General features: G+C 34.5%; 1 protein-coding gene across 1 annotated transcript; it reads right to left on the bottom strand.

Moving 5' to 3' along the window:
• LOC310955465 (coiled-coil domain-containing protein 106-like) lies at positions 1–11,725 on the bottom strand (the record flags this gene model as incomplete). The annotated part of the gene is made up of 7 exons (XM_083925283.1): positions 1–156; positions 592–752; positions 862–1,053; positions 1,134–1,280; positions 2,386–2,577; positions 3,893–4,060; positions 11,686–11,725. 7 exons carry the CDS (start codon positions 11,723–11,725, stop codon positions 1–3), a joined length of 1,056 nt encoding a protein of 351 aa, XP_083781409.1.
• Positions 11,726–13,373: the final 1,648 nt, after the last annotated feature.

Below are 13,373 nucleotides of genomic sequence, written 5' to 3'. Positions count from 1 at the left end.
TCAGTTCCTGAACCTGTAGGAGATGGGCAGCAGCTTGTGCGTCTTCTTCATGTTCTGGACCTTCTCGTGCGTCTGCTCGTCCATGCTCTTGTAGCAGCGCCGCGCGTAGTCCAGCAGCTTCTCCTTGGACGCCTCGAACTCGCCGACCTCGGCCACCTGAGGGAACAACACACACACACACACACACGCTTCGTTACGGTGCACGCAGAAACCATTTCACTGTTTTCCTACTGTGAGACATAGATGTAAATAAACCGCTGTGTAATCGAAAATCAGGAACCTCAACTTCTGAGACAGGCTCGTAGTGAAGGCAGAAGTGTGATAGGAAAGTGTGTGTGTGTGTGTGTGTGTGTGTGTGTGTGTGTGTGTGTGTATTTAAGGGCTGAACACGTAGGGGACGGACCTGAAGTAGGGAGGTGAACGTGTTTCAATAAAGTTTAAATAAGAGCAAAATTAAATGAACGTGACAAGATGGAGGTTCTGACAGAACCGGCTCACCTGCAGTTCCATCCAACCACCACAGAGGGCGCTAGAAACAACATATCCGTCATGTTCTTATGGCGTAAACTTTAGGTATAGATTAGAAAGTACCCTCTCTGGAGCCACCAGCAGCAGCTCTGCGATGGGGGAGGTGGAGGCCATGGTGTTCCTGTCCACCCCGTGGATCTGGAAGGCCCGGGACATGCTCCGCACCCGCTGGTAGGTCGTCAGGATCTTCTTATAACGGATCAGAACCCCCTCGGAGTCTTTCACTGGGGAGGAGCAAAGGGAGGTTCTGGGTCTTAGATCTGCTCGGCTGCACCGCGGCGGCACAAATACCTGTGTGTGGCTGAAACAGATGTTTGCGTAGTGCGCACCCACCTCTCTGTCTCTCCCTCCCGTGCGTGATCCTGAAGATCCTCCTCATCTTCATCCGGGCTCGCCCTCCGCCCTTCTTCTTTGAGCCCTTCTCCGCGGACGAGTCGTCCTCTTCCTCCTCCTCCTCGTCCTCCTCCTCCATGTACTCGTCCTCCGTGTAGTACTTGTCCTCCTCCAGGTGGAACTCCTGCTTCACTGCAGCCGGGGAAACAGAAGCGTCTCCACGTGCTCTTTGACACTACAGGGAAAAGCGTTAAAGTCACCGCTTCGCTCACCGGGGATGGCGGTGCTGCGGCGGGGCCGGGGGCCGGGTCCCTGCAGGCGTTTGAGGGTCATCCCAGACCTGGTGGTCATCGGGGAGGGGGGGGAGGGAGGGCTGGCAGGCTGGACCTTCACCACACGCTGGGAGTCTCTGCACCTCTCTGTCAAAGTGTGTGTGTGAGAGTGTGTGTGTGACCCGAGTGTGGGGAAATGATGAGCAAGCGTTTTGCAGCAGTGTGACAATTATCACCTGTTTCTACTTTTACCTTTTTTATTTACCCCTCATTTATTTATTATTTATGTGAGAGCATTGATATGAATGTTATACACGTAATCATGTTATTCCTTTCTGTATTTAGTCTTATTTTTCTTTATTTTTACCTGATTTATTTATTTTATTGCATTAATATGTAGGTTATAATCTTAATCTTGTTATATTTTTACCTTTTGTACTTTTACCTAATTTATTTTTGTTATTACCTGATTTATGTATTTATTATTTAAAAAAAAAAATTGATATAAGGTTATAATCTTAATCTTGTTATACCCTTTTGTATTTACCTTTATTTTTTACCTTATTTATTTTATTGCATTAATATTTAGATTATAATCTTAATCTTGTCATACCTATTTACCTTTTTGTACTTTTTCCTTATTCATTTATTAATTTAACCCTGATTTATTTATTATTTATTAGATAGCATTGATATAGAGGTTATAAACTTTATCATATTATACCCTTTTGTATTTATTTTTTCCCGTATCTAATGATATACTCATTTATTTTTTATTTATTTAATAGCATTGATTTGTATTTTACCTTGTATTATTATTTTTAACCTGTTTTATTTATTTAATAACATTGATTCAGAGGTGATTGACTCCCTTATTCATTTATTTACTCATTTATTATTATTTTTTATAAAATAGAAATACTTTGATCCCAAACTGGGAAATAACAGTAACTGCAGAATTTAATTGCATTTAATAACACTGATTCAGACGTGATTGATTCCCATATTTATTTACTCATTTATTTATTTATTTATTATTTAATAGCACTGATTCTTAATCTTGTTAGACCTAAACAATAAGAATATTTGAATAAAACATCATCCTCACTCGTCTATTGTGGCTCAGCTGCTGATATTAAAGCAGTATAGTACACACACACACACACACACATGCACACATGCAGATCGTGCATCGTGCATCGACTTTTCTGCGTTTTTCCCTGATGTTCCCTGATTTCTGGTGTCTGCTCACCGTCCGGAGCACTCATGCTGACGATGAAGCGGTCCAGCTGACAGCGCAGGAAGTTGCGTTCCTCCTCCAGCTCCTCGATGCGCTTCTGCAGCCACGCGTTCTTCTCCAGAGTGACGTACAGGTGAGCCCGCAGGTTAGAGACCAGGATGAAAGGGCTGTACTGAGAGTGAGGTGGCTCCTGCACCGGGGGCTCTGCAGGGAGACATCAGAAACGTAACCTCAAAGATTACAGCACAAAACTGGATCTCACAGGTGCTACACCTCTCACATCAGCCCTGTAAACTCTGATACCCTGGTCATGGGTTGCATCTATAAACCGCCTCTCTTTCTCCTCATTATAGAACCGCTCAAAGACTAGCATGCAACGTGTACAGTATCTAAGTATAGAACCGAATCGAATAGATCCGGTCCCTTTTAGGACCACTTCTTTCAGCAGCGAGACACATTTTCATCTACGGGAAATTACATTTCCTTAGACAGTTTGTGTACTTAAGGATCATCCCTCTGTATTAGATTGGAGAGCTATAATTCGTTAGATGCCCGCTGTGGTCGGTTCTCGGCCCTGAACGCTCGGAGGAACCATGATTCGTCTCGGCGTCTTGTGTCTCGCTCTCTGGCAGGTCGCAGACACGGCTGTAGAGTTAGAGGATGACGCTCATCACTCGGTCGCACTTTTATTTCCCCGCTGGTGTGAATCCTTAATCTTCACGTTTATGCATTACAGCCAAATGGATGTTTACACACACCCCCCTTCACTGTCTCGATCCATCTTCCTAGTATAGGGCGCACTCACACTGTCCTTCCGCACCGCACCCCGTGCTTTAGGGTCCTTGTCCCCCCCTCCAGGCCCGTTTGTACTCACACTACCTGGGCCTCGGAGAATGCTTCTTGCTGCCTATACGTCATCACGCCGTAACACGTCACACGCATTGATGACGTCATGGCGATGCGTGGCTTTGTTTCCAGATCTTTCCGTAGACCTCGGAGTTTTTGTGCGTCTTGTCGACTGTTTTTGAATCTTTTCATCGACCAAATCTGCAGTAAACACTCCACCTCCGCATCACACCAACGTGAACCTTTCACCGCCATTGTTTGAAATGTCCGCGCATGGTCCCTCCTTCTTTTTTCTACGTCCCAACAGGCGCACAGGAAATGACCTCAGAACCGCCGTAGGCCTCGTGCTCGTGCTCGTGTGCACGCTCTTGCTCGTACACGTGCAAACACGCTTTACAAAAGCCCACCTCTCTCAGACGGGCCGTGGACGGCCAGCTGGCCGCAGTTATGCGCGGAGCGGTTGCACTCACACTGGTCAAACGCACTAGGCTTTAGCTGAAAAACCTGTTTTGGCGCGGTGCAGAAGGACAGTGTGAGTGCGCCCTAAGAGTCGGAGTCTGAGCACTACTCTGTGTTGACGACTCTTTTGTTCAAGTATAAAACTCTTTCAGCATGAGACACTCAGGACTCGGCTACTTTGTCTTCTTTACAATGAGTAGTAGACGAGGCGTACCGTCCATCATCTGCTGCCCCTGGCTCAGGTGATACGCAGGCGGTCGGTGCGTGTTCTCCTCCAGAGGGAACGAGACCTCGTAGGCGTCCAGATACAAGCCTGCTCCTCCTCCTCCTCCTCCTCCTCCTCCTGAGGATGAAGACGACGACGACTGGTGCATGTAGTGCTCTGACAACGACAACAAAACATTATGGTGATGAATCCAAAACATCTACACACTCACAACAGATGTGTGCAAAAGTGAGTTATAGTCACATTAAAGTGGATATATTTGGGTTATAGTCATTAAAGTGGATATATTTGGGTTATAGTCATATTAAAGTGGATATATTTGGGTTATATTCATATTAAAGTGGATATATTTAGGTTATATTCATATTAAAGTGAATATATTTGGGTTATAGTCATATTAAAGTGGATATATTTGGGTTATAGTCATATTAAAGTGGATATATTTGGGTTATAGTCGTATTAAAGTGGATATATTTGGGTTATAGTCATATTAAAGTGGATATATTTGGGTTATAGTCATATTAAAGTGGATATATTTGGGTTATAGTCATATTAAAGTGTATATATTTGGGTTATAGTCATATTAAAGTGGATATATTTGGGTTATAGTCATATTAAAGTGGATATATTTGGGTTATAGTCATATTAAAGTGAATATATTTGGGTTATAGTCATATTAAAGTGAATATATTTGGGTTATAGTCATATTAAAGTGAATATATTTGGGTTATAGTCATATTAAAGTGAATATATTTGGGTTATAGTCATATTAAACTGGATATATTTGGGTTATAGTCGTATTAAAGTGGATATATTTGGGTTACAGTCATATTAAAGTGGATATATTTGGGTTATAGTCATATTAAAGTGGATATATTTGGGTTACAGTCATAATAAAGTGGATATATTTGGGTTATAGTCATATTAAAGTGGATATATTTGGGTTATAGTCATATTAAAGTGGATATATTTGGGTTATAGTCATATTAAAGTGGATATATTTGGGTTATAGTCATATTAAAGTGAATATATTTGGGTTATAGTCATATTGAAGTTGATATATTTGGGTTATAGTCATATTAAAGTGAATATATTTGGGTTATAGTCACATTAAAGTGGATATATTTGGGTTATAGTCATATTAAAGTGAATATATTTGGGTTATAGTCATATTAAAGTGGATATATTTGGGTTATAGTCATATTAAAGTGGATATATTTGGGTTATAGTCATATTAAAGTGGATATATTTGGGTTATAGTCATATTAAAGTGAATATATTTGGGTTATAGTCATATTAAAGTGAATATATTTGGGTTATAGTCATATTAAAGTGGAATATATTTGGGTTATAATCATATTAAAGTGGATATATTTGGGTTATAGTCATATTAAAGTGGATATATTTGGGTTATAGTCATATTAAAGTGAGTATATTTGGGTTATAGTCATATTAAAGTGGATATATTTGGGTTATAGTCATATTAAAGTGAATATATTTGGGTTATAGTCGTATTAAAGTGAGTATATTTGGGTTATAGTCATATTAAAGTGAATATATTTGGGTTATAGTCGTATTAAAGTGAGTATATTTGGGTTATAGTCGTATTAAAGTGGATATATTTGGGTTATATTCATATTAAAGTGGATATATTTGGGTTATAGTCATATTAAAGTGGATATATTTGGGTTATAGTCATATTAAAGTGGATATATTTGGGTTATAGTCATATTAAAGTGGATATATTTGGGTTATAGTCATATTAAAGTGGATATATTTGGGTTATAGTCATTAAAGTGGATATATTTGGGTTATAGTCATATTAAAGTGGATATATTTGGGTTATAGTCATATTAAAGTGGATATATTTGGGTTATAGTCATATTAAAGTGGATGTATTTGGGTTATAGTCGTATTAAAGTGGATATATTTGGGTTATAGTCATATTAAAGTGGATATATTTGGGTTATAGTCATATTAAAGTGAATATATTTGGGTTATAGTCATATTAAAGTGAATATATTTGGGTTATAGTCATATTAAAGTGGATAAATTTGGGTTATAGTCATATTAAAGTGGATATATTTGGGTTATAGTCATATTAAAGTGGATATATTTGGGTTATATTCATATTAAAGTGGATATATTTGGGTTATAGTCATATTAAAGTGGATATATTTGGGTTATAGTCATATTAAAGTGGATATATTTGGGTTATAGTCATATTAAAGTGGATATATTTGGGTTATAGTCATATTAAAGTGGATATATTTGGGTTATAGTCATATTAAAGTGAATATATTTGGGTTATAGTCGTATTAAAGTGAGTATATTTGGGTTATAGTCGTATTAAAGTGGATATATTTGGGTTATATTCATATTAAAGTGGATATATTTGGGTTATAGTCATATTAAAGTGGATATATTTGGGTTATAGTCATATTAAAGTGGATATATTTGGGTTATAGTCATATTAAAGTGGATATATTTGGGTTATAGTCATATTAAAGTGGATATATTTGGGTTATAGTCATTAAAGTGGATATATTTGGGTTATAGTCATATTAAAGTGGATATATTTGGGTTATAGTCGTATTAAAGTGGATATATTTGGGTTATAGTCGTATTAAAGTGAGTATATTTGGGTTATAGTCATATTAAAGTGAATATATTTGGGTTATAGTCGTATTAAAGTGGATATATTTGGGTTATAGTCGTATTAAAGTGGATATATTTGGGTTATAGTCGTATTAAAGTGAGTATATTTGGGTTATAGTCATATTAAAGTGAATATATTTGGGTTATAGTCGTATTAAAGTGAGTATATTTGGGTTATAGTCGTATTAAAGTGGATATATTTGGGTTATATTCATATTAAAGTGGATATATTTGGGTTATAGTCATATTAAAGTGGATATATTTGGGTTATAGTCATATTAAAGTGGATATATTTGGGTTATAGTCATATTAAAGTGGATATATTTGGGTTATAGTCATTAAAGTGGATATATTTGGGTTATAGTCATATTAAAGTGGATATATTTGGGTTATAGTCATATTAAAGTGGATATATTTGGGTTATAGTCATATTAAAGTGGATGTATTTGGGTTATAGTCGTATTAAAGTGGATATATTTGGGTTATAGTCATATTAAAGTGGATATATTTGGGTTATAGTCATATTAAAGTGAATATATTTGGGTTATAGTCATATTAAAGTGAATATATTTGGGTTATAGTCATATTAAAGTGAGTATATTTGGGTTATAGTCGTATTAAAGTGGATATATTTGGGTTATAGTCATATTAAAGTGGATATATTTGGGTTATAGTCATATTAAAGTTGATATATTTGGGTTATAGTCATATTAAAGTGGATATATTTGGGTTATAGTCGTATTAAAGTGAATATATTTGGGTTATAGTCATATTAAAGTGGATATATTTGGGTTATAGTCGTATTAAAGTGAGTATATTTGGGTTATAGTCGTATAAAGGGGATATATTTGGGTTATAGTCATATTAAAGTGAGTATATTTGGGTTATAGTCGTATTAAAGTGAATATATTTGGGTTATAGTCATATTAAAGTGAGTATATTTGGGTTATAGTCGTATTAAAGTGAATATATTTGGGTTATAGTCATATTAAAGTGAGTATATTTGGGTTATAGTCATATTAAAGTGGATATATTTGGGTTATAGTCATATTAAAGTGGATATATTTGGGTTATAGTCATATTAAAGTGGATATATTTGGGTTATAGTCATATTAAAGTGGATATATTTGGGTTATAGTCATATTAAAGTGAGTATATTTGGGTTATAGTCGTATTAAACTGGATATATTTGGGTTATAGTCATATTAAAGTGAATATATTTGGGTTATAGTCATATTAAAGTGAATATATTTGGGTTATATTCATATTAAAGTGGATATATTTGGGTTATAGTCATATTAAAGTGGATATATTTGGGTTATAGTCATATTAAAGTGGATATATTTGGGTTATAGTCATATTAAAGTGGATATATTTGGGTTATAGTCATATTAAAGTGGATATATTTGGGTTATAGTCATATTAAAGTGAATATATTTGGGTTATAGTCGTATTAAAGTGAGTATATTTGGGTTATAGTCGTATTAAAGTGGATATATTTGGGTTATAGTCATATTAAAGTGGATATATTTGGGTTATAGTCATATTAAAGTGGATATATTTGGGTTATAGTCATATTAAAGTGGATATATTTGGGTTATAGTCATTAAAGTGGATATATTTGGGTTATAGTCATATTAAAGTGAGTATATTTGGGTTATAGTCACATTAAAGTGGATATATTTGGGTTATAGTCACATTAAAGTGAGTATATTTGGGTTATAGTCATATTAAAGTGGATATATTTGGGTTATAGTCATATTAAAGTGGATATATTTGGGTTATATTCATATTAAAGTGGATATATTTGGGTTATAGTCATATTAAAGTGGATATATTTGGGTTATAGTCATATTAAAGTGGATATATTTGGGTTATAGTCATATTAAAGTGGATATATTTGGGTTATAGTCATATTAAAGTGGATATATTTGGGTTATAGTCATATTAAAGTGGATATATTTGGGTTATAGTCATATTAAAGTGAATATATTTAGGTTATAGTCATATTAAAGTGGATATATTTGGGTTATAGTCATATTAAACTGGATATATTTGGGTTATAGTCATATTAAAGTGGATATATTTGGGTTATAGTCATATTAAAGTGGATATATTTGGGTTATAGTCATATTAAAGTGGATATATTTGGGTTATAGTCATATTAAAGTGAATATATTTGGGTTATAGTCATATTAAAGTGAGTATATTTGGGTTATAGTCATATTAAAGTGGATATATTTGGGTTATAGTCATATTAAAGTGAATATATTTGGGTTATAGTCGTATTAAAGTGGATATATTTGGGTTGTAGTCATATTAAAGTGGATATATTTGGGTTATAGTCATATTAAAGTTAATATATTTGGGTTATAGTCATATTAAAGTGAATATATTTGGGTTATAGTCATATTAAAGTGGATATATTTGGGTTATAGTCATATTAAAGTGAATATATTTGGGTTATATTCATATTAAAGTGGATATATTTGGGTTATAGTCATATTAAAGTGGATATATTTGGGTTATAGTCGTATTAAAGTGGATATATTTGGGTTATAGTCATATTAAACTGGATATATTTGGGTTATAGTCGTATTAAAGTGAATATATTTGGGTTATAGTCATATTAAAGTGGATATATTTGGGTTATAGTCATATTAAAGTGAATATATTTGGGTTATAGTCATATTAAAGTGGATATATTTGGGTTATAGTCATATTAAAGTGGATACATTTGGGTTATAGTCATATTAAAGTGAATATATTTGGGTTATAGTCATATTAAAGTGGATATATTTGGGTTATAGTCATATTAAAGTGGATACATTTGGGTTATAGTCATATTAAAGTGAATATATTTGGGTTATAGTCATATTAAAGTGGATATATTTGGGTTATAGTCACATTAAAGTGGATATATTTGGGTTATAGTCATATTAAAGTGGATATATTTGGGTTATAGTCATATTAAAGTGAGTATATTTGGGTTATAGTCATATTAAAGTGGATATATTTGGGTTATAGTCATATTAAAGTGGATATATTTGGGTTATAGTCATATCAAAGTGGATATATTTGGGTTATAGTCATATTAAAGTGGATATATTTGGGTTATAGTCATATTAAAGTGGATATATTTGGGTTATAGTCATATCAAAGTGGATATATTTGGGTTATAGTCATATTAAAGTGGATATATTTGGGTTATAGTCATATTAAAGTGGATATATTTGGGTTATAGTCATATTAAAGTGGATATATTTGGGTTATAGTCATATTAAAGTGGATATATTTGGGTTATAGTCATATTAAAGTGGATATATTTGGGTTATAGTCATATTAAAGTGGATATATTTGGGTTATAGTCATATTAAAGTGGATATATTTGCATTTTGAACCAAACAAGACATGGAAAGACAGTTTATTGACCGAAAGATTCATCTAGAAAACAATATTCAGACACATTTAGGCTAAAATATATATAAAAAACAAAACATTTACTTTATATCCAATTTAAATCAACACCATGAGTAAAACAGTCATAACATAGAAAAAACGAGTCAAGTGTAAACACCTAAATGAGCTATAATGGCGTTAAAATGTGGCTTTAAACGGCTTTAAAGTCACAGTAATGTGACATTTAAGAGTCAGTTTAGAGGCAGAGCGTGACGTGGTGAGCTGCAGAAACACTTCCTGTGAGTTATGAATGTGAAATGCACCCCTCCATTAAAGGTGCTATTCTGGGTCAGAAGGCTGTTGTTTCCACCTACATGAGTAGCTTATACACAGATACATATATATATATATATATATGTGTGTATATATATATATATATATATATATATGCACAGGTGACCCACATTGGTCAGAACATTGGTTCCTTACAGTCTTTAAACTATTTTAAAGAGTTTGAAATCACAAACTCTGATAATAGCGAACACAAAACAACACCTTTTTGTCTGTTCTGTGGAAATAAACTGCAGCCATAATTACAACTGCAGCAAGTTGAATGTGTTTAAGTTAAATATAATCAGCTTTTCTTGCAAGTCATAGGTTCAAATGTGTGCTTTTAATTGAGTTACATGTGTATATATAAGCTACTCCTATAGCGTGAAATGCTATACAAAGTTAAACACATTCAACACACAAAAAGGTCTTGTTTTGTGTTCACTATTATCAGAGTTTGTGATTTTTAACTCTTTAAAATAGTTTAAAGATTGTAAGTAACCAGTGTTCTGACCAATGTGGGTCACCTGTGCATATATATGTATATACCTGTGTTTGTATATATAAGCTACTCCTATAGCGAGAAGGAGATAGTGTGAAATGCAGCCCCTCACATTAAAGGTGATGTTCTGGATCAGAAGGCTGTTGTTTCCACCTACAGCAGTAGCTTATACACAGGTAACCACATTAAAAACACACATTTGAACCTATGATTTGCAAGAAAAGCTGAGATTATATTTAAGTTAAACACATTCAACTTGCTCCAAAGATCCATTTAACTCATTTAGTAATTATGGCTGCAGCTTATTAGCACAGAACAGACAAAAAGATGTTGTTTTGTGTTCGCTATTACCCATCTCATCTCATCTCATCTTCAGCCTCTTATCCGGGGTCGGGTCTCAGGGGCAGCAGCTTTAGCAGGGGACCCCAAACTTCCCTTTCCCGGGCCACATTAACCAGCTCTAACTGGGGGATCCTGAGGCGTTCCCAGGCCAGTGTGGAGATCTAATCTCTCCACCTGGTCCTGGGTCTTCCCCGAGGCCTCCTCCCAGCTGGACGTGCCTGGAACACCTCCCTAGGGAGGCGCCCAGGGTTCATCCTTACTAGATGCCCTAAAATTGTTTAAAGACTGTAAGTAACCAGTGTTCTGACCAATGTGGGTCACCTGTGCATATATATGTATATAAATATATACCTGTGTATATAAACACCTGTGTGTGTATATATAAACTTCTCCTGTAGGTGGAAACATCAGCCTTCTGATCCAGAATATCACCTGTAATGGAGGGGTGCATCTCACGGCACAGCACCGGCCTGTGCCTCTGTAAAAGTGTGTGTGTGTGTGTGTGTGTGTGTGTTTGTGGCGGTGGAGGCGCCGTGAGAGTCTCTGTTACCTGGCGGCCGAGCATCGTCTCTGCCGGGGTGCGGGTTCATGGCTGCAGCGGGAGGCAGGCGCGGAGTAATAACTCATACAGCGCTTATTAATGTGCGCAGTTATACTTCTGTTATACGGCCCGGAACCACGCGCAGCTGCAGCTCTACGCCCGCGCGACCTCCAATTACCTGATTATAAGTGGCTTCAACAGGTGGCGCGTGCTCAGGTGTGCACATGCGCACAACGATGCTGTGCCTTCACACTACTTTTTTTTTTTGTTTTTTTATATTTGTTGTGTGCAAAAGTGCAAACTCATCACTTTGAAAGGGAAATAATCACATGAGTCTGCAGGAGGAAACATGTTTCTCACTAACCCAGAATAATAATAACAATAATAATAACAAATATTATTGTTTATTAGGGTGGTTTCACAGTTTGTATTGGTTTGGAAAAGAAACTTGGAAGCTTCCTAACAAGGTCTTAATCCCGACTAAGGCTGAGGAGGTTCTTACAGAATCATACACAGTTACATCACTTTTAATTTTTATTATTATTATTATTGGCTCTTTGTCATCGTGTGTGTCATTATTGTGCATTTTACTGTTGTTTTTGCTGCTGACTGTGCTGAAAATTGCCCTCCAGGGACAATAAAGATCTCTTGACTTGACTTGACACAAACATTAAGCACTTAATCATTTAAGAAGGACTTTAATATTAACGTCTCTTTCTGTAATTTACACCAGAAACACTTCATTTGTTCTTTATTGCACAGAAAAACTCAGAAAATGTGTTATTGACTCTTTCACTACAGGTTTGATTTCACTTTGGTTTCCATAGTAACCCAAAGAAAGAAGGGAAATGTCACTTTTTAATGAATCTGATTTTATTTTTTTGCAAAATGTCAAATTCATAAAAGTAGATTTGATAAGAAACACCATGTTTTTATGTTTTTCAATAAGAAATCAGATCAGAAATACTTTAATGATCCTCACTTTTGCTACAAAACTCCAGAAATAACAACAACAAATGTCACACGGACGAAAACATGTGTTAGAAAATAACTTATAAGAAATATAAACAAGAATAATGTGCAATAGAACAATAGTATTATTATATTATAATAGCAAGAGTACAGATAGAAACTGATCATCCAATCAGCAGATGAGAAGAAGAAGAATTCCTGTTATTTATCCTGCAAGGGAAATTTAATCAATATATAAATATAAATATAAATATAAATGTAAAAATAAAAAAATATAAAAATATAAAAATATAAAAATATAAATATAAATATATATAAAAAAATATATAAATATATAAAAGTATAAATATATAAATTTATAAATATATAAAAGTATAAATATATAAAAATACATATAAATATAAATATAAATATATAAAAATATATAAATATGTATATATATAAATATAAATAAATATAAATAAATATAAATAAATATAAATAAATATAAATAAATATAAATACATATAAATAAATATAAATATAAATATGTTAATGTATAAATATAAAGATATAAATGAGTAATATGTGTAACCCCATAATCGCTCTGGCACGTGTTCTCCTCACAAACTCTTCGTTTCTGTCGTTTCTCTTTTTAAATAAAGTTGTTGAAAAGAAAAAAAAGGTTGAAAACCTCAGACCGGAAACGCGTCACATGAGGGGGCGGGGCGCAGGTGAGTCGGAAA

The sequence above is a fragment of the Echiichthys vipera genome (assembly GCF_963691815.1).
Source record: "Echiichthys vipera genome assembly, chromosome: 13".
In the NCBI taxonomy this organism is placed as follows: Eukaryota; Metazoa; Chordata; class Actinopteri; order Perciformes; family Trachinidae; genus Echiichthys; species Echiichthys vipera.
Note: the sequence above shows the minus strand (reverse complement) of the source record. Positions and strands in the feature narration are given on the sequence as shown.